General features: G+C 54.7%; 2 protein-coding genes across 5 annotated transcripts; both read left to right on the top strand.

Moving 5' to 3' along the window:
• Positions 1 to 477: 477 nt before the first annotated feature.
• Positions 478 to 14,139, top strand: LOC111160388 (cerebellar degeneration related protein 2 like). Of its 2 annotated transcripts, XM_022523475.1 has the most exons (5): positions 478 to 681; positions 9,023 to 9,135; positions 9,443 to 9,591; positions 10,157 to 10,321; positions 11,537 to 14,139. In XM_022523475.1, the coding sequence occupies exons 1-5, from the start codon at positions 603 to 605 to the stop codon at positions 12,426 to 12,428; spliced, it is 1,398 nt and encodes a 465-aa protein (XP_022379183.1). In that variant the 5' UTR covers positions 478 to 602; the 3' UTR covers positions 12,429 to 14,139. The 2 variants fall into 2 exon arrangements, with proteins under 2 accessions (XP_022379183.1, XP_022379182.1); XM_022523474.1 differs by lacking the exon at positions 478 to 681 and having other exon boundaries at positions 8,909 to 9,135.
• Positions 14,140 to 16,719: 2,580 nt separating this feature from the next.
• Positions 16,720 to 22,330, top strand: LOC111160389 (mitochondrial ribosomal protein L58). Of its 3 annotated transcripts, XM_022523478.1 has the most exons (7): positions 16,720 to 16,914; positions 19,097 to 19,133; positions 20,574 to 20,633; positions 21,166 to 21,248; positions 21,557 to 21,726; positions 21,961 to 22,083; positions 22,186 to 22,330. In XM_022523478.1, the coding sequence occupies exons 1-7, from the start codon at positions 16,729 to 16,731 to the stop codon at positions 22,205 to 22,207; spliced, it is 681 nt and encodes a 226-aa protein (XP_022379186.1). In that variant the 5' UTR covers positions 16,720 to 16,728; the 3' UTR covers positions 22,208 to 22,330. The 3 variants fall into 3 exon arrangements, with proteins under 3 accessions (XP_022379186.1, XP_022379184.1, XP_022379187.1); XM_022523476.1 differs by lacking the exon at positions 22,186 to 22,330 and having other exon boundaries at positions 21,961 to 22,158; XM_022523479.1 differs by lacking the exon at positions 22,186 to 22,330 and having other exon boundaries at positions 21,956 to 22,098.
• The last annotated feature ends 3,140 nt before the right edge of the window (positions 22,331 to 25,470 follow it).

A 25,470-nucleotide genomic window follows, 5' to 3' on the forward strand; every position in this document is an offset into this window, starting at 1 on the left:
AAGGGGTCGAGCGTTTGGGGGGGAGGTGACGTTGAACCAGCAACAGCCCCACCCGGGCACCAGGGAGATCCCACCCTCGGTTCCGCCTCCACTTTGCATACGTCTCCTGATTGGCCAGCGGCGGCCGGCCCCGCCTCTCGGAGCGGGCGGCTAGGGAAGCGCGGGGCGGACCCCGCCAAGATGCAGCGGCGGCTCCGGGTGTCGCCGGGCGGGCGGGGGGGCAGCGCGGGCCGGAGCCGGGCAGGGGGCGCCCGCCGCGGCCCCCGCGCACTCTTAGCTCCCCAGACGTGCTGACGGACTCCGACCGTCCTTGCCTCCGTCCTGCCCGCCGTCTCCACCCCTCCACCCTTTGTGCCGCCGCCGCTCGGTGCCCCCGGCTCCGCAGGACCCCGGCCGGGCCGGACCGCGGCGGCGCAACAGCCCCGCGTGGGCGCCGGGTCAGCGGCCGATGGCGAGGGGGCGCGGCGCGGGCGGGGGCGCTGCAGCCCGAGTCCGCGACGCGGGAGGCCCGGCCTGTCTCCGCCGCATTGTCCCGGGCCCCGCGCCCCGGCTCTAAGCCGCGCCGCCGCAGCGCCCGCCTGCCGCCCACCGCCCGCGGGGCCATGCGGAGAGCTGCCGGGATGGAGGACTTCTCCACAGAGGAAGAGGAGCCCTGGTACGACCAGCAGGACCTGGAGCAGGGTGAGCGCGGGAGCGTGGGTGCGGCGGGAGAGCGGGGTGCGCCCGGCGACCCCTGTCCGCTTCTCCATTGTTGAGCAGTATCACCCCGGGGAGGGCTGGGCTGGACCCGGAGAGGCGGACTCCGAGGAGTGATGCGTCTGGAGAAGGGGGACGTGGAGACAGGGAACGCTGCCCAGGGAGACCCGGGCGGGATCCGCGGAGGGTGCAGAAGTAGGGGGAGCGGCCTTTCTCTTTCCCCGAACGACAGGGACATACTTCATCCGGCTCGCCCGCCCCATCTTAGAGGCAGGAACTGTCCAGGAGCCCCTGATATTGTTGGGGGCCTGAGTATTGGCTGGAAGTCTTTGAAGGCCAGGAGGTGGCTCCTTGGTTATGTTTGCTGAGAGGAGTGTGTGTGTGTGTGTGTGTGTGTGTACACGCGCGCGCGCGCGCGCGCGCGCTCTCGCGCGTCTAGCGGAAAGTTATCCCATTCCAAATCCAGTGGCATCCTTCCCTGCCAGGATTCCTGAGCTCTGAGACTCCCAGAAAGTTTCCAGAACTCCCTAACCCTCTACCCAGGGAGAGTATAGGGGTTTGGGGACTCTGCTGGTCAAGAAGCAGCAAAAACTTGGACCTTCCTGAGGGGAAGGGGGTCCCTTGGCCCTTCCCCTCCCAGCCCTCTCTCAAATGACTCATGGTTCGGAGGGAACCAGTTTTGGGAATTCTGAGCAATGCACCAGACTAGAGCCTGAGTAGAGTGGGAGCCACTACCCCCATTCCCATCTGAGGGTAGAGAGGGTGGCTGGAAGGGGGCTAGAATCTGGTGATGAGGTGGCCAAGGTGACATCACTCCAGGCAGGGGGCGGAGCAGTGGGACAGGAAGAAGGAGGAGGCCTAAGAGGGTCAGGGCCAAGGACTGCTGGAACAGCGTCAATTCCACCCTCTCTTCCCCCAAAGTGCCTCAGTCTTGGGTGGTTAGAGCTGGAGTGGCAAGGAAACATATCCAGGAGAAGTGACCACCGTCACCCAGCAAGCCAGGCGAGTGTGGACACCAGTCTGGTTCAGTGTGTACTAACCACCCCTGCTCTGAGTCGCTGTCCCCTGGGGCCCCAGATGCCTAGTTTTGCCCTCATGTGAGACAGCTTCCCAGATCCCAGAGCCTTTGTTTCCTGGCTGTGACCCACATCCCCACGTGGCAAGATCTGCTGGTAGATGAGACTGTCCTTGTACTCAGGAGTGTGGGTTAATCAGAATCTCTGGGGGACCAGTGTGGGACTGAGGCTGCTGGGCTGAACTCTGCCATAGTCTTTTCCCTGGAGTCTACCCTCAGCCTCCCTGGTAGAATGTGATGTCCAGTACTAGCTGTGACAACTCCCTTCCCCATCCTGGGCACCACCCCCCAAATCTTGCATCCTACAAACACCTATCAGGCTTACACTTAAGTACCAGACACCATCCTGGGAGTTGAGATAGTCTCAGCTCCCGCCTTTTGCGTTGCACCTGGGCAGGTGGAGGTGGGCCTGTAACTGAGTGTGTGTGTGTTAGGATCCAGTGAGAGGGCTTCATGGAAGAGGCAGGCCTAGATGGAAAGATTGGAAGTTGAGCGCCTGGGAAGATGGCTCCCCGGGATGCTGATGCTGATGTTGCTGCTGTCTCATTTCATTCCCGCACCCCTAACAAAGTCTCTGGCATCCTGCCCGGCCCAGATGTGGGAGGAAGGAGCCAGAGAGTAGGGGTGGGAGACGTACTACTTCCGGAGAGCGAGAGGTGTCGAGATTCAAGCTGGGCTGGGCAGCCATGCTCTGGGACCAAGATGGGGGCTAGCCTTGCTGGGCCGCAGCAGCTGGCCTTGTCTTGTGGCCCTAGGAGTAGCCAGGGCCCGGGAATAAGGAGGGAAATCAGAAATGAGACAGTGCCTGAAGAAATTGGAGTTTGGGGCCTAAAAACAAATGTCTCTTCACCCTGGGCGAGGGTGAGAGTGGAGGGCCTTCTGCTCTGAGACTCATAAAGGTTTATGCAAAGGCCCCTCCGAGCTGGAGGGTGAATAGGGGCTGCCTGGCCTTTTGGGGTAGGAGGGAATGCTATGGCCAGGTACAGGACAGCACGAGAAGACCACACACAGCTAGAAAGTAGAGGCATCTGGAGTGCCAGGGGTGGGCTCGAGGAAGTCCCAGGCACGGCCACTGCAGCACCACCTCCTGGAGCCCAGCACAGAGAGCTGGGTGGTAGGGTGAAGGGTGGGCCAAAGGCCAGCCATATTGGGGATCAGGTGCCTGTGGCATCCCCCTTTCCTGTCCCCAAGCCCCCAGTCCCCTCCTACCCAGCTGCTCCCTGATTGCCTCTGAGTGGCTCAGGCAGTGGTTGGCTCAGTCGGCCTGGCCTCCCCTCTGTATTTGTTTCCCCCTGTCCTGAGGGCAGCCCCACTGTATTTTCAGGAAGCTTGGCCTTCCAGATGCTGTTTGACTTGGATGCTGCTTTGCCCCAGAGGAGGGAGGCAGCTGGGACAAGCAAGGTCCTAGATCCTCCCCGTGTTCCCTCTGCCCACTGACACAAGCACCTGTAAAAATAGAAAAAGCCATTGATTCTTAAGCACCGGCTCTCTCTGTCTCTGCCTGCCTTGCTTCCCGACCTTGGGCCAGGCAGGGAGGGCCCTGTGGTACCTCCTTCTAGAGTGAGAGAGGGCTGCTGAGTCACAGATTTGAAGTCCTGGGTGCCTGACCTTGAGTCTTGGCCTTGGACGAGAGCTCTGACATGGCAAGGGGAGGGGAGTGACTGGACCCCAGTCGTGTGGACCCAGAGTTCCTGACATCCATGCCCTGGAGATTGTAAGCAGGAACCCTGCAGCCCGGCCAGGTGGCAGACCGCCTCCTCCCACCTGCTTTATCTTTGTCCCTTCCTCCCTGTGCCTGTTCCCTGTCCCTGTCCCACCTCTCTGCTCCAGAATCATGGGTCCCCCCTCCAACCCCAACCAGTGGGGACAGCGGGGTTTCAGGGTTTCTTTCCAAAGACATCCCTGTGGCTTCCAGCCATTCCCTCTGAGCCCTCTGGGACATTGCTCCTGGGGAGCACATAAGCAGGCACTCCGAGGGCAAAACTGCGGAAGCCCACTACAGGAGCCCCCGGAAAACTCCAGGGTCCAGGCAGGACCCATACCCGTTCAGACTTGGTACCTTCCCCCAGGTTGGTCCAGTGGGACCATTAATCTGGCCGTGACAGGCTATTTATGACTCCGGCATCTACTTCCTGCTCAGCCAGCTCCCCCATTCTCTCTCCCCGAGGCCTCCCCCACCCCTGGTCCAGGGGGAGCTGCTCCCTCCCCGGAGCCCAGAGCCATCAGCAGCCCTTTGCTAGCTGGTGTACCTTCCCCAGCCCTTGGCTCCAGCCAGTCCCCTGCCCTGCAGCTTCTAGACTTTGCCTGTGATCCCTCCTGGCAGATCCGACCAGCTTAGCTTGCATCGTGATCCAGTTTCCCCAGAAGGTCTCTGAGATTCTCCCCCACCCCGGACAGCTTCTATTGTGTTCGTCCCCACCCCTGAGTCACTGGGCGGCCTGGTTACATTCGCAGCCGTCTCAGGGCAAGCTCCTGTGTCCCCTGGTTTATAGTGACAACGGCCGCCCCAGCCCAGCGGCAGAAATACACACACAGCTCGGGTGCTCACCATAAAATGCAGTTGGTCGTGGCTTTGGAGCCTGAGTTCTTGGACTCTAGGTTAAGCCGCAGGAACCCCAAGCAGGCCACCCCGGGAGCCTGTCCCCCAACACCAGCATCAGTAGCAATGGCCTCTTCACAGGCCACCTGCCAGTTCCCAGAGGAGAAAACCCTGATGAGTGTGGCCCTCTGTTCTTTTCCACAGCTACCTGAGTTATTCGATACTGTTTGGAGATGAACTACATGTTCACCGTCTCATTTCAGAAAGTAGGCAGATGGTGTGGCTCCCTCATCACGAAGCAGGGCAGGTCTTGCCAGACTCCCGCATTCCCACCAAGCACTCCACATAACGTAGGGCTGCGGCTCTACAATGCTCACATCAAACCTCACACTTTGCAGACAGACGCCTCCAGACGCCTTCACACCCTGTAGACATTTGCCCAACTTCTAGTTAATAAGTCCTTATGACAAGTGGCCCCATTCCCCTACTGGTCTGTATTAGGTAACTGGTGTCTCTCGCATTATCATCCAAAGTTCATTGCTCAAAGCTGAAGGTTCTTATCTGGGATCTGTATTTTTTTTTTTAAAGGGTTTTATTTATTTGAGAGAGAGAGAGTGAGGGGAAGAACAGAGGGGAAGGGAGAGGGACAAGCAGATTCCACGCTGAGCGCTGAGCCCAGTGCGGGGCTTGATCTGACCTGAGCCGAATCTGAAACCAAGATTCGGACGCTGAACCCACTAAGCCACCCAGGCGCCCCTGATTTTTTTTTTTTTTCTTTAGTGGCCGAGGTGGCTGTTTAGGAAAGCACCTTTGTTTTCCCAGGCTAGGTTATTGTAGCCTTTCTTGGGATTAGCAGGTTTGTACTCCTCCAGGAAACTCCTCCGGGTGACATCGGGGCACAGGGCCCTGATCCCAGCTGAGGCCCACCCTGGGGACACCACTCGGGCTGTTTCAAAACCTTACCTTTATGCGTGGGAGCAGAATCCAGGCTTGTTCCCGACAGGCAGCTGGGCCTTTTGTCCAGGCCCTCTGGGTTCCGTAAGGTGATGTCAGTCCGACTCTGAGCCTCGGGCTGAAAAAGAGCCTGAGGCTCTTCTCTCCTTGGCCCACTGGGAGTCACTGCTCTCCCGGGCTCTTCTGAGAAGAAAAGCCCCCTCCCCAGAGCTGCCCAGTGCCCAGCAAGGGGCTCAGCTGAAACAACTGTATTGATGAAACTCGCTAGGGGGGCTACAGAGACCCTCCATCCTCCAGGGAGTCGAGAACAATCACTGAACAGGGGAAGCATTAAAGACTTGAACCCTGGACCACATCACATTGGCTCCTGCAGAGTTGCCATTAAGCATCTTGATCTGGATTTTTTTTTTAATTTTATTTATGTATTTGACAGAGAGAGAGATCACAAGTAGGCAGAGAGGCAGGCAGAGGGAGGGGGGGGAAGTAGGCTCCCTGCTGAGCAGAGAGCCTGATGCGGGGCTCCATCCCAGGACCCTGAGACCAGAGACCAGGGCCCAAAGCTGAAGGTTCTTATCTTAACCCACGGAGCCACCCAGGCGCCCCTCAGTCTGGATTTATACCATCAGCCTAGATCAAGGGCTATTTGAAGAAACAACCTCACAGTGGGAAAAAGACCCAGGCTTTCCTGGACAGCATTTTGGTGGAATGAATCAAATAGGTCTGTTCTTTGTTCCGATGATTCTGTTTCTGGGAAAGGATCTCCAGGATACAGGAAGTGATTTGCACCAAGATCTTTGCACTATGAATTTTTGTACAGTTTCATTTTTTTTAAAGATTTTATTTGAGAGAAAGAGAGCACACACAGAGGGCGCAGCAGAGGGAGAGGGAGAAGAAGGGAGCTTGATGTGGGACTCAATCCCAGGACCCTGGGATCACAACTGAGCCGAAGGCAGATGCTTAACCGACCAAGCCACCCAGGCGCCCCCAGTTTCATTTTTAACAGAAAAAAATGGGAAATACCTAAAAGACCAACAATAAGGGCAATTTAGGGACTCGTATACAATAGAACATTCACACCCACTAGAAATGGCCTCTAGATCCTTGTGGACACAGAAAACTATTTAGGCCAAATTGTGAAGTGAAAAAAAGCAGGTACAGAAAAATGTTCTGTTCACACAAAATCATACCGAAAGCTGCTCTGAGTCCAGAGAGCTGATTAGAAGGACGGTTAGCTTCATGTTGACAGCGTCTTTCTCCAAGTGAGGCGTTTTCTTCTGCTTGCTCCCCTCTCCTCCCCCACACAGACCCTAATTCTAATCACTTACAAATGGCAGTCTTCTTTGATAACTAGGTGAGGCCACCTCCATGTGTTTGTGGAATTCTCAGTGATAGATCTAAGAATATATTAAATACATTTTCTTTTTTTTTTAAGATTTTATCTATTTATTTGACAGACAGAGATCACAAGTAGGCAGAGAGGCAGGCAGAGAGAGAGATGGGAGGAAGCAGACTCCCTGCTGAGCAGAGAGCCTGACTCGGGGCTCGATCCCAGGACCCTGGGATCATGACTTGAGCTGAAAGCAGAGACTTTAACCCACTGAGCCACCCAGGCGCCCCTGAGATACATTTTCAAGTAATATTTTGGTCACCTTTGTTAACTTTTCTGTGCTGTTTGATTTTTTACATCAACTACCCCTTCACACAACACTTAAAGCAATTCTAAAAAGAAAAGAGCCTTAAAAAATAGAGAAAGAGAGAGAGGCATCTGAGAGGCTCACTTAAGCATTTGCCTTCGGCTCCGATCATGATCCCCGGGTCCTGGGATCAAGCCCCACTTCGGGCTCTCTGCTTAGTGGTGAGTCTGCTTCTCCTTCTCCCTTTCCCTCTGTGTGCTTGTTCGTGCTCTCTCAAACAAATAAATGAATTTAGGAGGGAAGGGAGGAATGAAGGAACGAAGGAAGGAAGGGAGGAGGAGGGGGAGGGAGGAAGGAGAAAGAAAGAAAAGGAAGGAAGGAAGGCAGGCAGGCCAGCCTTGTGAACTCTATGGGAGCCTGTCTACCAACCTCCTTTAGGGCCTTGCCCCCGCCATCAGTCTCCATCTCCTGATTAAGCTGCCAGAATCTTTTTTTTTTTTAATGGCTTTACTGAGATGTAATTCACACACCAGGTAACTCACTCACTTCACGCGCACAGTCATGCACCAGTCTCCGGTATATTCGCAGTGCAGTCACCCCCACTCAGCTTTAGAACATTTTCATCATTCTGCTGAGCTCTTCTTAGAAATCAGAGAAATAACATATTTTCCCTTGGTAATAATAAATACACCATTCCCTTTGTTTCTAAGAACAAGGCACATATTTGGAGGAATATCTACCCCAAATGTCTCATTACCCTCGCACAACCCCAGACCCACTAGAGAGAATTTTTAGGGATTCCAGCACCTAACTACTTCCTTTTAACCTTTCCCTCTCCCCACCACACAGCCCCCTAAGAATAGGCTAGATCCCCTCCCAGCCTGACAGTGTTCATTTACCTTCCACTGGGAGGGGGGAAGGTAGGTTCCAGTCCTGTAGGGTACAAGAATTAGGGCTGCTTGGGGGAAGAGGATGATGGTTTTGCTGCCCAGGGAAAGGAGGTTTCTGAGAGGGGCCCATGTCACTAGAGCCTAACGGTACCCAACCAAGGCCAGGAGACCTGAATTCTGCTTCCAAGGTGGCCATAACTTTGGACAGGTCATTCTTCCCTCTCTCTCCAGCCTGTCATCCATAGAATAAGGAGGTTAAGCCAAAGAGCTCTGAAGCTTCATCCAGTTCTAATACCCAGCAAGCCTTTCTGCTCCCTTCCTGTCTCAGTGAACTCCTAGTCACCCTTCCAAACCCAGCTTGCAAGCTGCCCATTGCCAGAGCCTCCAGCTGACCCCAGGAAGAGTGAACTCACTCTTACCTATCATCCCAGGGCACTTGCCCCATGTCTGTGGATTGTCTTAGCACATTCCTCACACACATTCTTTCAAGGATTATTTATTCATTTATTTATTCATGAGAGAGAGAGAGAGGGAGCACATAAGTTGGGGGGAGGGGCAGAAAGAAAAGGAGAATCAGGCTCCCCACTGAGCAATGGGCCTGGCACGGGGCTTGATCCCAAGATCCTGAGATCATGACCTGAGCCAAGGGCAGAGTCTTAACCCACTGAGCCACCCCAGCGCCCGCCACTCATTCTTTCAGAAAGTATTTATTACGTACCTACTCTATGCCAGGTGTTCTGGGATGTCAGTGAACAAAATGGGCAAAATCTCTGCCCCATGAGCTTACAGTTAGTCGGAGGGTGGGGCGGGGGAGATGAACAAGATAAAGATAAATGAGCAAATAGCTTGGTAAGTTAGATGGTGGTATGTGCTAAGGAGAAAAACTAAGTAGAGAGGGAGTGCAAGGCAGGGGAGGGGTGACTTTGAATCAGTGGTTGGGGAAGGACTCCTAGAGCAGGTGACATTTAAGCACAGATTTGAAGGTGGAGAGGGACAGGCCCTGGGAGTGCCTGGAGAATGGACATTCCAGACAGACGCAGCCATCCATGCAAAGCGTAGCTCCCGGCTCACATTCCCTTCCAGGCCTAGAGGCTCCCTGAGGGCGGCTCTGTGTCCTGGCTGTCTCGGCATCCCCAAAGGATGGCCTACACTGAACTGTCAGAACATTTACGGGAGTCCTCTGAGCTCGTTCAGCTGCTCATCATTACTCCCACCCTCTGCCCCCCTCCACTAGACTTGCACTTGGCCGCGGAGCTGGGGAAGACCCTGCTGGAGAGGAACAAGGAGCTGGAGGAGTCTCTGCAGCAGATGTACTCCACCAATGAGGAGCAAGTGCAGGAGATCGAGGTGAGGGGCCATGTAGGCCCTGCATGTGCTCCCCCACCCATTAAGGACCCCCTGGTCTGGGTGACTTTGTGTAACTTAGAGAAGGGTGCCTTCTTAGCAAACACAGCTTTGGCCCCATAGCCTTGTGCAGTTCACAACCTGTACAACTATCCCAGGCATCTCTATCGCACTACCATCTTTACTCCCCTACACTCTGCTGCAGACGAATTTCTCAAAGCAAATGTGTTCCTAGAAACTGGACGAGGTCCAGATGAACATATTTCCCTCAACCTTGTTCTGAAAGGGTCCTCCATCTTTTCCCCTCCAGTACCTAACCAAGCAGCTGGACACGCTGCGGCACATGAATGAACAGCACGCCAAAGTGTACGAGCAGCTGGACCTGACAGCCCGAGACCTGGAGCTGACCAACCAGAAGCTGGTGCTGGAGAGTAAGGCTGCCCAGCAGAAGATTCATGGGTGAGGGCCGGGTGGTGGGCTGGGGGGTGAATGAGGGGAAGGTCAGGTTGGCTTGCCTGCGGACATATAGTCTGGGGGGTGTGACCTATGCTCTTTCTCCCAGAAGCCCAGGCCCGGGTTCCCGGGATGGTAGTGAGATGGCCCTTGGCAATTTGGAGTGGTTTCATGGTCAGGCCACAATCCCTGTGGAAGTACCAGCTACACACCAGGTTCTGTAGGCACTGGAGATACAGCGATGGGGAGGTGAAGAGATCGCCCCGCCCTCCGGGAGCTCCCAGCCCTGGAGGGGAGGCCGGCCTGTAAATCCTTACAGCAGTGCAGGGTAAGTGCTCAAAGGGTGTAGGAGGAACCGAGGTGGCACAGAGGAGAAGGGTCAGCTCAGCCAGGGAGGCACAGGATGAGAGCGGGTCCTTGGGCACACAGGGAGTCCTCATCTGACCTCAGCACCCCGCCGCAGGGGTCAAGGCTGCTCATCTGTCCCCATCCCCGAGTCCCTCCAGGCCTGCAGTGGGGAGGGCTGGCCCGGTCCTGTTAAAATCCCTCCCACGGGCGCCCCCGCCCCCAGGCTCACGGAGACCATCGAGCGCCTGCAGACGCAGGTGGAGCAGCTGCAGGCCCAGGTGGAGCAGCTGCGGGGCCTGGAGCAGCTGCGAGTGCGCCGGGAGAAGCGGGAACGAAGACGCACCATCCACACCTTCCCCTGCCTCAAGGAGCTGTGCACCAGCCCCCGGTAGGTGGGGGCGCCGCGTGGGGGTGGGGGGCAACCCGGACCCTGCGCGGTCTCTGGAGGGAGGAGAGGGCAGGGCCCAGGCAGCAGGTGGGAGTGAAAGGTGGTGCGCTGGCGGGCTGTCAGAGGGACCTGTCCTGTTGCCAGCAACGTCAGCAGCTGGCACTGACCGAGCCCTGGCAGCACGGCCACCCCCACCGCTCTGCTGGCAATCCCATCCTCACCGCTCCGATGCGGAAACGGAAGCTCAGAGGTTCTGTGAGCTTATCCAAGGCCACCTCTTCAATAAGCTAGAATTCCAGCTCGGGAGGAGTTAACCACTACACTTTTCAGTCGTCACCCCCCCCTTTTTTCTTTAGAGGGAAGTGGGGGGAGGGGTAAAGGGGGGGAGAGAGAATCTCAAGCAGGCTCCACGATGCATGGTCCCATTAAACTTAAAGGGATGGTCTCTTAATATAAAAAATCATAATTGTGGGGACGCCTGGGTGGCTCAGTCCATTGGGCGTCTGATTCTTCGTTTCAGCTCAGGTCATGATCTCACAGGGCAAGAGATGGTGCCCACCAGGGGCTCCACGCTCAGTAGGGAGCCCTCTGGAAAGTTCCTCTCTTCCACTCCACCCCCCCCCCACCAAGTGCACACACTCTCTCTCAAATGGGTAAATAAATCTTTAAAAAAATTTTTTTTTCTAAATACGTATTGTGTATTTAGTGGGTGTTTCAATAAAGGTCCTGGCAGGAGACCGCACCTTGCACAGAGTAACTGAGGAACGATTGATGAAGAGGTGTGGATGAAGGTGTAGGGGAACCTCAGGAACGCTGCAGTCCCCCAGGGCTGTGACAGCAAGGGGCTGTTACCATCCTGGGCCTGAAGGGACCAGGGAGGGGAAGGCCAGGAGGTGCTGCCCAGCCAGCACTAACCAGGGAAGGAGTCTGGCCAAGAAGCCCTTCCCTGACCTCCCTCTCTTCCTGCCTTCCGACCTCCTGCCCATGCCTCCTGCTCCTTCAGCTCAGGAGAGAGCAGAAGCCCGCTAAGCAGTTCGCTGTGGTCAGCCGCCCAGGGTGGAGAGCAAGGAGAGGAAGGGCGGAGAATGGATCTAGAGGGGCAAACGGGATATGTGACCCCCCGTGGATGGGAGAGGTGTTAAGCTTGGGGAGCCCCACGACGGGGACCTTGGCCTTGACCGGATGTCTGCTGGCCCTCCCCTGCCCCCCTCTCAGGTGTGAGGATGCCTTCCGCCTGCACAGTTCCTCCTTGGAGCTGGGCCCACGGCCCCTGGAGCAGGAGAACGAGCGGCTGCAGACCTTGGTGGGTGTGCTGCGTTCCCAGGTGAGCCAGGAGCGGCAGCGCAAGGAGCGGGCGGAGCGCGAGTACGCCGCGGTGCTGCAGGAGTACTCGGAGCTGGAGCGGCAGCTGTGCGAGATGGAGGGCTGCCGCCTCCGCGTGCAGGAGCTGGAGGCCGAGCTGCTGGAGCTGCAGCAGATGAAGCAGGCCAAGACCTACCTGCTGGGCCGGGAGGACCACCTGGCCGAGGCCCTGCTCGCGCCCCTCACCCAGGCCCCCGAGACCGATGACCCCCAGCCCGGCAGCGGGGACGACCCGGGCGCCCAGGACGGTGTCGCCTCTCCGGCCGCGTCCCCGGGCCACGCTGTGCGCAAGAGCTGCAGCGACACAGCGCTCAACGCCATCGTGGCCAAAGACCCAGCCAGCCGGCACGCGGGCAACCTCACGCTGCACGCCAACAGCGTGCGCAAGCGCGGCATGTCCATCCTGCGGGAGGTGGACGAGCAGTACCACGCGCTGCTCGAGAAGTACGAGGAGCTGCTGAGCAAGTGCCGGCAGCACGGCGCGGGGGTGCGGCACGCCGGCGTGCAGACCTCGCGGCCCATCTCCCGAGACAGCTCGTGGAGAGACCTTCGTGGGGGCGAGGAGGGCCAGGGGGAGGCCAAGGCAGGTGAGAAGAGCCTGAGCCAGCACGTGGAGGCTGTGGACAAGCGGCTGGAGCAGAGCCAGCCGGAGTACAAGGCACTTTTCAAGGAGATCTTCTCCAGGATCCAGAAGACCAAGGCCGACATCAACGCCACCAAAGTCAAGACGCACAGCAGCAAGTGACCCTTTCCCCGCCTGCAGCCTCCCCCCGGGGTCTGGCCATGGGGCTCCTCCTGCCCTGGCGGCGCAGCCTCGCGGGAGGGAGGGAGCCCCGTCAAGCAGCAGTACGGCCCAGGGGAGGCTGCTCTCCAGCCCAGGCAGCGTGTGGGGGATGCAACTTGTTCTCTGCTCACTCGGGAGCCGATCAACATGGAAAACGGCTGGCCTCCCAGGACCGTCCACCACCCTACGTCAGCCCAAAGACGCAGCTGAGAGTTGCAGAGCCAAACGTCCCCACTGCCCGAGGATTCCCAACTCCCCAGCCCTTGACTTCCTGACCCTGGGCCTTGCTCACAGATTTGTGGCCACGCTTCTGAAAGCCATTCTGGACCACTTGGCTTTTTTTTTTTTCCTTCCTTTCCAAAGTTCGGTTTTTTTGAGAGATTTGCAATGCAAGGTCTCCCCACACCCTTGCCACAACTGGAAACACTTGAAGGGAGATCCCCAGGCCAGCTGTTGCAGGTTCCAGGGATCTCCTGGACCACCCACTGCTTCTCCTCAGCTGTGATGCGCTGTCATTCCTTTAGCACCAGCTGTCCCATCTCCAGGGTCCTGACCAGGTCAGGGACGGCTCCTGCCATGCAGAGCAGAACGCCTCAGCCAGGCCCAGAGTGCCCCCCACTTTTCCCTGGAGACCCTCAGCCCACTGCAGATCTGTAGCCAATCAGAGGAGGGGAACAGGGAGCCCCTCGGCAGCCATACACGAACAGTGCACCCTGCCTCCCTCAGAGCCAGCCTCCTAGGGCTCCAGCCCCTGGAAATGCCTTCTGGCCATTAAGCCTTCCAGGAGTCTGGGCGGTGGGGAGCTCCCATCTCTGCACGCCACCTCTGACTCACCAAGCTTGGCCTCTGCCTGCCCCCATCTCAGGGACCATGATGTGTCTCATTCACTCCCATGCTCCCCACAGGCCGACCCCTCCTCAGATCATGCCTGCTGCCCCCAGAATGTCCCGGGCATGTGCCACCAGCCAGTGGTCCCAGCATCCACCCCTGCCCCCCTTCCCTGGGGACTGCCCAAGATCCCCATCTATACTGAACAGTATTAAAATGGGACCTGGTGGGGAGCATGTCTCCTCTCTCCCATAGAATGCCTGTTCTTAACCTCCCACCTTTCTGGGGGGCTTTTGAGCACCCATTTGGGTCACAGGTTAAACCTTTTGTTAAGGCTTCAGAAAGTCCAGCTTCAGCTAAGAGATGTCCAGGTCCCCAGCTTGCCCTGAGCAGTTCTTCAGGGTTCTCAGTTCCTTCTACCACCCATCCGGAGATCCTTCCACACAGCCCGGCGGAAGGTGGCAGCCCTGGCCTCTGTGCTGGGAACCCAGCAGGGACCTTCATGCCTTATCTGTTTCTAAGGGGTAAAGGAGTTTTCTTAACAAGCATGCCTGACCTCCCTAGAGTCGCTACCCTGCTCTCCGGGCGGCACTGTGATGAGCGCTGTCGGCTGGTCCTTCCGTTCACACATCTTGGAACCCTTTGTCCTTTGGAGCTGGGCAGTTCCCAGCCCTCCATGTGTCTCTGTCATCTAGGGTGGAGGGGATAGGGTGGGGGAAGGGCTCCTGCCTGTTTGCTCCCCAGTTCTGTAGCGGCCGGCCAGCGTCACCTTTGAAGTATACATGAGAGAAATATATTTACAAATGCTTTATTCTCTTCTTTAATAAAAAATGCACCAGTATTCTAAAAGCAGAAATGGCCCTAGAGCCATGCTCTTGTCTTTGTGCCTCTCACACACCCACCTGTCATCACACAGCTCTGGGTCTGGGTTGGGGGAGGGGGGACGCATCCCGAGCTTCGCTCTCCTGGGATCTGCAACCAAACAGCAAAATGCCTGGTGGGTGTTATCAGGGCACTGGGCAGATAAGGGGTGGTGGTGAAGGAAGCGGAGGCAGATTTGCCCACTCACTCTGCACTGTCTGCTCACTGTCCTTCACAGAAGAAGGAAGGTGGGTCTAGTTTAGAATAGAGCTAGTGAAGACTGGATTTCCCACCCAGTGCTGCAGAGAAAAAAAAAAAAAAAAAAAGCCACCCAATCCCTGAAAGTAAAAAGAAGTTCCTAATCATCTCCTCGCGGCAGCTCACTTCTGTTGTCTGCTGACTTTGTGCCAGGCCGCATCAACCTTGGGAGGCTCTGTTCTACTGATGGAGATTCGGAGGCTTCGGGGTTGAATTAGTAATTCAGAGTCACACAGAAACATTCAAACCCCGAGCTGACCTGTTCCATTCTGCAATACTGCACATTCTTATCTCTTTATAATGTTGAGTTTTAAGAGCAGTTGGACCCAAACACTCCAGAAAAGAAGAAAGGAAAATCCTATGGGTCCCCGACACGGTAGTGGTCTCCCAACTCACAGGCCAGAGAGAAGGGCTTGTGTCTACAAGCTCGTCAGCTACCAGGAATGGCTTAGTAATGCTTTGCCTTGTTTTCCCTGTTTTCCTCTTGCCTCCGAAGGACCCCTTCTTGAAGCCCCATTTCAGCCAGTGGAGGACCAAGGAGGGGATGGAAAGTGCCCACCTTTAAAGGGAACAGGTGGCACTTCTCAGCCTGTTTCTTCCAGAAGGGCCTCTATTCTGGATGGTTCACAACAGCAGCGGGTGAGAGGAGCTTGCCAGCTGCTCCCCTCTCCACCCAGGAGTAGCTTGTCTCACTCTCTCCTCTACCCTCTTCCTCATCCAGAATCCAGGCCACCAGATGGCCTGAGCAGGCTGTGTTTATTTGAGGCCATGGAAACCTACAGCTCCTTTTTTCTATCACTCTGGGTCAGGAGCAGGGCTGGAACCCAGCCTCAGAGCAATGACGCCATGAAATGGTGCTGACTTTATTATTCATAATCCCTGAGCTGTCAACCTAAGTGAGTCCCTGGCTTTGCTCCCTGGAGCAGCTTTTTCCGGTCACCATAGTGACGCCTCAGTTCCGTTTGAGGTCTTGGGACTAAGACAGGGAGGGACCCAAGAGATTCAGAGATTCTCTTTCCAGCCTAGAGCCCAAAAGGCAAATGTCTATCGTCATTCCCTTCCTAGTTTGAGTTTACAAGGCCAGTGCCTGGGAAGTAGTTTATTCCTTCCCGAAGAATATGCCTGTAGTGATAAGACTAAAACGTAAAGGCTTGATTTGATGACAGTCTCCTGTTTCAAACAGCCAGCATCCCTAGGGACATATTTTTCTAGGTAATTGTGCTTTTACTAAAAATAGAACTCTTCATTACAAAACAATCACTGGGATGACTAATAATCACTAGTCATTTATCAAGTTACCCACACTGCCTCTCAACAAAGAAACTTAGCCAACACTTAGCTCTCTCCAAACACTGCTTGCTCTATCTACTTTGAACCTGAGTTAGAACTTTTGTTTGGAGGTTCGTGTCTTAAGAATCCTGGAAAAGGGCTCTGCTTAGCCTGTCTGTGGTGGCCTAGATCTCTACCCTTTCCCCCAACATTCCTTTACCTCCTGGCTAAGAGAAACCCTCATCATGCTCCCACAACGCTGTTTCTTCTGCGAAGGGGTGTGGGTCCGTTTTAAACACACGTCTTTCTCCACCTGCCAGCTTCTCCCCCCATCTGGTATCTGTCTTGTGGAGTCTTCACACACCTGCTCAGCTGGCATGTGCTTAAACTGCCTTGTGAATGACCCTGAAGTTACCAAAACTCAGCTCTAGCAGAATTCACCTTTCAAAAATACTGCCAAATAACTCATAAATATTGAGCATCTGTGATTTGCCAGGTTCTGGGTGCTGGGGACCCAGCCGGGAGCCAGTGCCCCCCCCCCCCACCCCAGCTTATTATATTCTGACTGGAGACGGGCAATGAACTAGAAAAATAAGATTGAGTGACATGAAAGAAAAAAAGAAGAGAGAGTAGAGCAGAGTCAGAGTACAGGGGATGCAGACGGACTAGGCCGGGCATTGACGGACTGTGTGAAACTCGGAGGGGAGAGCGGACCGGGAGGGCGTCACTGCCCCTGAAAAGGAGAGAAGTGGTGTTTCTGGGGGACACGGATTCCGAGGGTTCTTTTCACCAGGAGGCTCCCTTGAGAGCTCGCTGTCTGGCCAACAGAGGATCTCAGCGCTCCAACCTGGCCTCCCCACGGCGGCCAGCCGAAGGGGAGCGTCTCGCAGGTGCCAGGGAGAGCAACCCCGGAGCTCAGCTCGCTGCCTCCCAGCTACCCCGGCGGGAGGAACTAAAAGCCGCGCGGAACTAAAATCCTGACGGAAACAGGAGCCAGCGGACCGCGGAAGGAAGCTCCCACCGGAAGCCGCCCCGAGGTCCGAACATGGCGACCGTCCGGTCCCTGCACTGGAGTCTGAGACGAGCCGGGGCCTGGCTGCTCCCGCCGCCCCCGAGCTGTCCCCAGCGGGCTCTGCACAAGCAAGCAGAGGACACCGAATTCCAGAGCATCTACAGCCTGGACAAGCTCTACCCGGAATCCCGGGGCTCGGACACCGCATGGAGGGTGCCGGTGAGCGGGGAGGGCTGGACGGAAGGGGCGTTTCCCAGTCCCTGCTGGGGGGACATCGGGAAACCCGGGCAGCATCGGGCGGGAGCAAATCGGAGGTGCGCGCGGAACGAGGCGGTGGCCGCGGGAGGGAGCTTGTGTCCGGGGTGAGCGGGGATAGGGCCGCGGAGCTGGACCTGTCCCCCGGAGGCCTGGAGTGTGCAGGCGTCGCGAGAGCACGCTGAGTGTTTCTTACGGGACCGCCGGCGTTTCCGCGCTCGTCCCCCGGCCTCCTGGCCCACACGTGGGCATTTCCCCTCCAGAGTGGACAGTAAAACCCAAAGGCTGCCAAACGGTTTGGAACCTTTTGGGAAATTACACTGTCTATAGCTTCTAGGAACTTAGCGCGCCTTAGGAAACAGGGCCCCTCTTCAGGGTGCACTGATTACCAGCCTGCTGGGTACCGGCTCTTAACGGGCCCCGGGCGGAGGGATAGGACCTAGCCAATTCTGTTGCGTTTCCACCGACGGGACTGAAAGGGAACACTCAACTTCAGTTGAAAGCATGGTGTGTGCACTATGTCAGGCATGGAGATAGGGAAGTTAAAAAAAAACATAATCTGAATGCTTGTGGAGCTAATCTTCTAATGGAGGGAGACAAGCAACAAATAAAATCAGAAATATAGAGTATGTGAGATGGTCATGAGTACTTTTGGGGAAATAAAGCCTAGACGGAAAGAGTGCTGAGGTAGGGGGAAGGGTTGCAGTTTTAAGCAGGGTGGCCTAGGAAGGCCTCTGGGAAGATGACATCTATTAAGAACCTGGAAGAATCAAGGCAGTGGGCCATGGGCATAGTTGGGGAGATGAACATCTCTGCAGAGATGAACATTCCTGGGACCACCTCAGCGATAGCATGCTTACCTTGTTGGAGGAACGGCGAGCAGGCCAGTGTGGCTGAGCAGGAGAGTCAGAGCAGATAAGGCTGAACAGGAGAGGTGTGGGGGCGGCGGTGACATGTTTACAGGGTTAATAGGCCTTTAGCTTTACTTCAAATACCATGGAACATATTGGGGATTTGAGGCAGAGAAGTGGAAAGATTCAGGTTAGTTTTACAAGGATCATTCTTGGGGTCCCTGGCTGGCTCAGTTGGTGGAGCGTGCAACTTGGGGTTGTGATTTCAAGCCCTGTGTTGGGTGTAGAGATTACTTAAAAATAAAATCTTTAGGGGAGCCTGGGTGGCTCATTTGGTTTAGCGTCTGCAGTAGCTCAGGTCATGATCCCAGGGTCCTGGTATCAAGCCCCACTTCGGGCTCCCTGCTCAGCAGGAAACCTGCTTCTCCCTCTCTCACTCCCCCTTTTTGTGTTCTCTCTCTTGCTGTGTCTCTCTCTGTCAAATAAGTAAAATCTTTTAAGAAAATAAAAGTTGCAAAGAGCAAGTGAGGGAGCGTGGGATAAGCATAGAGAAGTAAGAAGGAAGCTGGCAAGGACAGCTCAGGAGGAAGAAGGAGAACAGCTCCAAGGAGGGCGGGGCCAGGAGTCCTCAGTACTGCAGGGAGAGCAGGGCAATGAAGGTTGCACTCCCAAATCATTCTAAGATGAAAAGGGATGAAGGCAGCCAGACAAAGGACAGGTGAGGATACCATGAGTTTGGCTGGCCAGAAGAGCCTCAGAGGGGGTCCTGTCTGCACCAGGCCTGCAGACAAGGGGCTCAGGCTCAAGGACATGACTACCAAGAAACAGAGCACAGGAGAGACACAGAGGTGAAAAGTCCTGGAGTGAGTAGTTCCATCTGACACAAACCGTGAAGGCACATGGCCTCCCAGGGGAGCCCCCGTAGCCCAGGAAGGAACAAGGTGGCCCACCAGGTTTGTTGTTCTGGGTTAGCAGAGGGTGTTCCTTTTAGAGTCTCCCTGAGGCACATGTACTGCAGATCTTGGTCTCCCTCCAAGGAGCCCGGCCCTCGGCGGTGCGCGACTCCAGCTAAGGCTGTAGATCCGAGTTCAGACTTCCTGGAAGAGTGTTTCAGAGCTGGCACCTCCGGAGTCCGGGGAGGCTTTCTCTGTCATCCTGAAATGATTTTGCGGGGGACCCGAAAATAGTTGTATTACATCTGCGGTGTGGCTTTCCATCCTTTCTCTGATTGCCCTGGACCAATTCAGAGTCACAGCGGGTGACGTTCATTTGACACTGTGTATGTTACGTTACAGGCTGAAGCACAGCAGGCCAGGAACGACATTCCTCTGGGTAAGTAATTGTGTTTTACAAAAAATCAGTCACTTCCCCCACCCCTAAACATTCCTTCCGGACCTCTCCAGCCTCACAAAAATACAGAAACTGTCTTTGGGTGTGCAAAAGCGGAGTCCTCTCGGCACTGTTTAGAGTAGTGGCATAGCCGCTCTGGTCTGCCGCGCAGTGTGCAAGACGAGTGAGGGCTCGTGGTGGCCTTGGGACACGGACCAGTCTCTACAGTAGATGAATGGATGGCTATTTGGAAGAAGTTAAGCTGCCGAAGAAGATATATAGTAAGCTACCATCTCTGTGTCAGAAACAGATTTCTATGCATATACATAAATCTGAAAGGATGTACAAGAAATTGGAAACGAGGACTGGCTTGGGGAGTCGAGAAGAAAGGACATACCTCTTGGCTGGGGAGCAGGAGTGGGGACTTCTCCCCACTGTTTGCATATCTTTATTTTTTTTTTTAAGATTTTATTTATTTATTTATTTGTCAGAGAAAGAGAGCGAGCAGGAGGGCACAAACAAGGGAAGCAGCAGGCAGAGGGAAAAGCAGGCTTGCCGCTCAGGTCATGATCAATGTCCTGGGACTGAGTCCTGCTTTGGGCTTCTTGTTCAGTGGGGAGCCTGCTTCTCCCTCTACCTTAAAAAAAAATGAGGGGCGGTGGGAAGGACACCTCTCAGAAGGAGTCGTGAGGGAGATGGGCCACCAGTGACTCGGGGCCAGCCCTTTGCCACTCGTACCTCTCGGCTGCTCACCATCCAGTGTTCTGAAACTTTCCCACTAGTATGCTTTCTCCAGACGAGGACTCAGACACTGCTTTTCACGAATTATAAAAACAGAAGGAAGAAACGTCATTTTACATTTTATAGACAAACCAACCTGAGGCCCAGAGAAGCAGAGGGACTTTGCCAAGATCACAGTCGGTCAGGGGCTGTGCCAGTGTTAGAAGCAAGGCTCCAGGCTCCGGTGCTAGGCCACTTCCATCCAGCGGGCGCTGGGAATACACAGTGAGCGTCTGTCCTCTTGGAGCTTCCAGCCTGTGGGGCTTCCACACCCAGCACATTGTGAAATATGACATCAAGTTAAGTTTATCCCTAGTTCGAGCTTTTGAAAGAGTCTTCGCTTTAAAACAAGCAAACAAACAGCAAAAAGCTAGCCCGGCCAGATCTGGTGAAAGGGACTGGACCAGAGGCAAACGACCCAGGTCATAATTTTACAACCTCTGTTGTGACCTTGGGAAGGGGACTTATTCTTGATTTTAGTTGACAAACTGTAAATAATCTCGACTTTACTGCCCTGAATGTTACATTAGTATATATAAAAGTCATTGAAAGAGAGGTATCATAGGGATAGTTATGTTGGTAATAAATTAACAATTTGTGCATTTTGGCATGGAATAATCTCTCTCTCTCTTTTTTCTTTCTGGTGTGCATCCTGTTCTATAGATCGTTTGACGATATCTTATTGTCGGAGTAGTGGTCCTGGGGGCCAGAATGTTAACAAAGGTATGGGCACCTTGTTTTCTTTCACTTTATAACTTGGCTGGGAGATGTACTTTCGGAGTTCTGTGTTTACAGTCATATGGAATAAAGGGATTTTTTTTTTTTTTTTTTTTTAGCAGAAGCCTAAATACCACCAGTTTATAATAATCCTCTTTATTCTTTTGAATATGGTCTGATCAGCTGCGGGTTGCTAGGACTCGGGTTGGCTTGTGAGCCTAAACAAAGGGAAATCACAGTGTTGGCAGCTGGCTCTGAGAGCAGGTTTCCTTCGTGGAACCCATCCCCCCATTCTTTTCAGACCCCATTAAGAGAAGCACCGAGCATTTCGTTCCTGGAAGTTCATTTTCGTCCAGCAGTGCCTCACCATCTTTGCAGGCTCCTCCCATCACCAACTTTGTATCCCCAAGTCACACAGGGCAGAAACGTCCCTGGCTGGATGTCTTGCCTCCCTGTTTCAGGATCGTCACCAGCTACTGGGTGCTGAGCCTACCTGAGAGTCTCAGTGACCCGTGCTCTCTCATCCCTTAATTTGCAGTGAACTCCAAGGCTGAAGTCAGGTTCCATTTGGCAACTGCCGAATGGATCGCAGAGCCCGTGCGGCAGAGGATCGCCGTCACGGTAACCACCAGCTCCTTTTCCCATAATTCCTCAGTCTCCCTTAAACCTTTACTCCGGGGACACCTGCGTGGCTCAGTGGGTTAAGTATCTGCCTTCAGCTTGGGTCATGATCCCAGGGTCCTGGGATCGAGCCCCACATCAGGCTCCCTGCTTAGTGGGGAGCCGCTTCTCTCTCTCCCTCTGCCTGCAGCTCTGCCTTGTTGTGCTCTCTCCATCTCTCTGTCAAATAAATAAAATCTTAAAAAACAAAACAAAACCAAAAAAGCCTTTGCTCTGTAGAACTCAGGTTTTCCCTTTGTTCTCTGCAGCATAAAAATAAGATCAACAGGTCAGGAGAGTTGATACTCACCTCTGAATGTAGCCGCTACCAGTTCCGAAATCTGGCAGATTGTCTCCAGAAAATTCGAGACATGATTGCTGAGGCCAGCCAGCCAGCGAAGGAGCCATCCAAGGAAGACGCTGCACTACACAGAATCAGGTCCCAGAAAGGGCACCCGAGCTCCTCTCAGCCGAGTCGTGGGGGTGGGGGTGGGGGTGGCGGCATCGAGAAGACAGAAGGCAGGGGGAGTCCACGACTTCCCAGCAGAGGGTGGGGGAGCTCCGGGAGTGAGAGAGACCGCTGACCCGCAGGGCCCCGCACCGAGCTGCAGCAGCTCTCACCACTCCGAGTCGGGCATCTGGCCTAATTGCGGTCTTTTTGTTTTCAGGATAGAAAACATGAATCGGGAAAGGCTGAGGAAAAAGCGAGTACATTCTGCCCTAAAAACAGACAGGAGAGTGGGTATGGATTGAAATCCTCCTCCAGAGCCGGCATGGCCCTCTTCAGGCGGTCCAGGCTGCCACAGCCGAGAGCATGAACGCCATCAGGAGAGAGAGAGAGAGAGAGAGTGTGTGTGTGTGTGTGTGTGTGTGTGTGTGTGTTGCATGCCACAGCCAGGCTGCCACAGCCGAGAGCATGAACACCATCAGGAGACCGTGTGTGTGTGTGTGTGTGTGTGTGTGTGTGTGTGTGTGAGAGAGTGTGTGTGTGTGTGTGTTGCAGGCCCTGGTTGCAGAGGTCTTCATAGGCAATCACCTGGTGTGTGTGTGTGTGTGTGTGTGTGTGTGTGTGTGTGTGTGTGTGTGTGTGTGTGTGTGTGTGTGTGTGTGTGTGTGTGTGTGTGTTGCAGGCCCTGGTTGCAGAGGTCTTCATAGGCAATCACCTGTTGTCAAACCTTAATTACTCGTTTAATATATGAGCTGCATTAAAACTCCGCAAGAACTGCAGTGGGCTTGGCCTCATTCAGAACGCTTCAAGAACAGAATTCCGACCTTTTCCGTCAGTTGAAACCTGCCCCCTGGAAACAGGACCGAGCTGCGGTGTCTCCTCTCAGGGAACATGCCTCAGGGTGGGAGGGCTGAGACAGGTGAGCCGGCCTCCAAGCTGGGCCTTGAAAAGGGAATAGAATTTTAGTCAGTAGAGGTGGGGGAGGGACGTGCCGGTGGGAGAGAACAGTATGAATAAGGGAAACCAAAGAAAAGGCTGGGGTGGAGGAGCCAAGGCAGCCATCTGAATGGTGGATTCGTGCCAAGGGATTGTGGGAGGTGATTATGGAAAGGGAGACAGAAGCTCAATGTGGAGACTCAAATCCAAGTTCAAGAGTTTAGATTTTAAGAAATGTAGGTGACAGGGAGGGGCGCCTGGGTGGCTCTGTCAGTTGAGTGTCCAAGTCTTGGTTTGGACAAGATGTTGACTCAGGTCAAGATCTCAGGGTCCTGCCCTCAGCGGGGAGCCCCCCCCCCCCCCGCCCCCGCTCATGCACACACGCTCTCTCAAAATCTTTAAAAAAAAAAAATGTCGGTGACAGAGCTGCTGAGGTTCTCTAGTGGGAAGGATACCACGTGTCAGGTGCTGTCGCACGCTGTGGGGTTTTAGAGGCAGGAAAAGAGTGAGTTGGAACTGAAAATAGGTTTTTGCAATCCTCTGGGTACGGGAAGCGCCCGGCTTTTGTCTTCTGGAAGCAGAAGACAAGGCGTGTACGGATTTCTTAGGATGTTCTCTATGATTCTGATCTAGTTCACGCGTTCAGCAAATACTGCTTTGTGATGCTCTGAAGGGCGGATAATTAGCCACAGTAGTAGGTACACCGTGTGAGCCGGGCCCTCATTCATGTAAGTGTAACCAAGGGACAAAAGTCGTTGATAAATGATTAATGAGTCCCCTCTAGAGACTCAGAGCCTAGGAGCAGGAGAAGCTCGAGGCAAGGCGGTGCCACATTGGCCTGCTTATTCGTTAATTCAACAAACAGTGAATGCCAGGCACTGGGCGACATGCCAGGCACTGGGCGATGTCCCAGGGACTCAGCGGTGAACAAGAAAGTCCTTTCTCCCAGAGAATTTACATTTGATCAGGTGATGATAAAAAGCTGAGAAGAAAAGTGGGATTCCTGTTACGGTAACACACGCTAAAACGTAAATATCAGGCCTAAATCGGTTCTGGGAACCAGAGAAGCAACTAGTTCCAGCTTGAGGGTCAGAGCAGATAAACTTGGTCGTGGTTCTTGACATAGGAGGGAGAGAGGGGAGGGGCTGGCCGTGGAGCAAGGTGAGGGCTTAAAATGTGACGGGACATTGAGACTCTACCCCTACAGAGGCTGTCAGGAGATTAATCTGTGAATGAACAAGGAGAGCGCGGGGAGATGAGCACAGGCGGGTGGACTGACCCCTGTAGGCGACAGGGACCCATCCTGGAACTCAGGCAGTGGCAGCAGGAACGGAGAGCCAACAGCAGGTGCAGAAGGATGATGGAGACAGGAAATGGGCCCAGGAATGGACCCAGGGAGCAGGTGCGTGTGTGCCATGCATGGTGCTGCGTGGACACCGGGAAGGCACAAAGGAGACAGCCTTGGGAGGATGGTGGGGTGCAGATGGTTTTGCCTGTGAGTAGCTGACCCATGGGGCCTGAGGAGGAGGGGAGGCCTGGGGCTGGGAGTGAGGCCGCAGTTGGAGGCTGCAAGATGGAGGACACGAGTGGAGTCTTGGGAATGGGTAGGAGCAGCTGAGGAGGAGGCAGAGCAGAACCTGAGGGCTTGCTGGGTGAGATGGTGGCAGTGGGAAAACCAGAAAAGGCATCCCCGTGGGCTGACCCTGGAGCAAAGCGATGGACCTCAGAGGACTTCAGAAGACCTTAGTGGCACGTGAAGGGACCTGGAAAGGCATTCAGGGCACAGAGGAGGGGATGAAAGGGAAAGAGAAGCAACAGCTTGAGGGACAGGGGATAGAGCACAGGAGTAGGACCCACCCTTTAAAAATGCTGGGTGCTCGGATGCCTGGCTGGCTGCGCGGGTAGAGCATACGACTCTAGATCTCGGCGTCCTCACTTCCAGCCGCATTTTGGCAGTGGAGCCCACTAATTAGGAAAGCAATAACCTTTAAAAGGCGGCGGGCAAAAGAACGAGCACAGGTGAAAATGATTCCATGTAGTAGGTCAAAGCAAGGCCAAAGTGCTTTATGGTGAGTATTTAGTTGGAGGAGATGGTGACTGAGGGGGAGGAGACCTCTGGGATGCAGGAAGTGCCTGCTCTCATCCACTTTGTCACATGAATGTCACACCTCAAGGAACGAATTGGTGAACTTAAAGAGCTCCCTCAAGGCCGGGGACAGGAGCCAGGCGGCCCCAAATTCCTGCTCCTTGCTGAGGTTAGGCAGGAAGGGGATGGGTTTCTGCAGACTCTCCACATGTGGGAGCGAGAAAAGCAAAGAAGAATGTCCAAGTTCCCTGGGCCCTGGACGCCTGGAGATGGGGGAGGCAAATTCTCGAGGCAAGCACACGGGGAATAACGGCTGCTTTCTGCTGAAGCTTCTGCTGGAACATCTTTGAGAAATGCACGGATGTTAATAGTGGAGTCTAAACGCGTGTCACATTTAAAAACGAACTCATTCGTTATTTGTATTACTCTTTGTAAACAGTTTCAAAGGAACAAAACATTAGGCTGAAGTATTTATTTGGCTTTATATATATTTGTTTTATCGATGATGTATACTTGCGATTGGAAAGGTTTGTCCTGGTCGTGCACTGTCTGGCGATGGGGAAGACCCTCAGTGCTTGGGTTCCAGTTTTCGTGATGGACGCTATTCTGTTCTCGTTCACTTCCTGCACTACTTTTTCCTAACGTCCTGGACTTTCCGTCAGCTCTGCACCGGGGGGCACAAGGGCTGGGTGGGGCGTCAGGCTTGCGCGCCC

This window comes from Enhydra lutris, unplaced genomic scaffold (assembly GCF_002288905.1).
Source record: "Enhydra lutris kenyoni isolate GAN:26980312 unplaced genomic scaffold, ASM228890v2 scaffoldscaffold75, whole genome shotgun sequence".
Taxonomy (NCBI): domain Eukaryota; kingdom Metazoa; phylum Chordata; class Mammalia; order Carnivora; family Mustelidae; genus Enhydra; species Enhydra lutris.

What these genes read in the sequence shown, in the direction of transcription:
- LOC111160388 (XM_022523474.1), top strand. Translation starts at nt 8,929, where the DNA reads ATGGCCTACACTGAACTGTCAGAACATTTACGGGAGTCCTCTGAGCTC. An exon ending in GCCCAGCAGAAGATTCATGG is followed by an intron (nt 9,592 to 10,156) that starts GTGAGGGCCGGG and finishes CCCCGCCCCCAG; the next exon opens with GCTCACGGAGACCATCGAGC. An exon ending in GAGCTGTGCACCAGCCCCCG is followed by an intron (nt 10,322 to 11,536) that starts GTAGGTGGGGGC and finishes CCCCCCTCTCAG; the next exon opens with GTGTGAGGATGCCTTCCGCC.
- LOC111160389 (XM_022523478.1), top strand. Translation starts at nt 16,729, where the DNA reads ATGGCGACCGTCCGGTCCCTGCACTGGAGTCTGAGACGAGCCGGGGCC. An exon ending in ACACCGCATGGAGGGTGCCG is followed by an intron (nt 16,915 to 19,096) that starts GTGAGCGGGGAG and finishes GTTACGTTACAG; the next exon opens with GCTGAAGCACAGCAGGCCAG. An exon ending in GCCCTCTTCAGGCGGTCCAG is followed by an intron (nt 22,084 to 22,185) that starts GCTGCCACAGCC and finishes TGCCACAGCCAG; the next exon opens with GCTGCCACAGCCGAGAGCAT.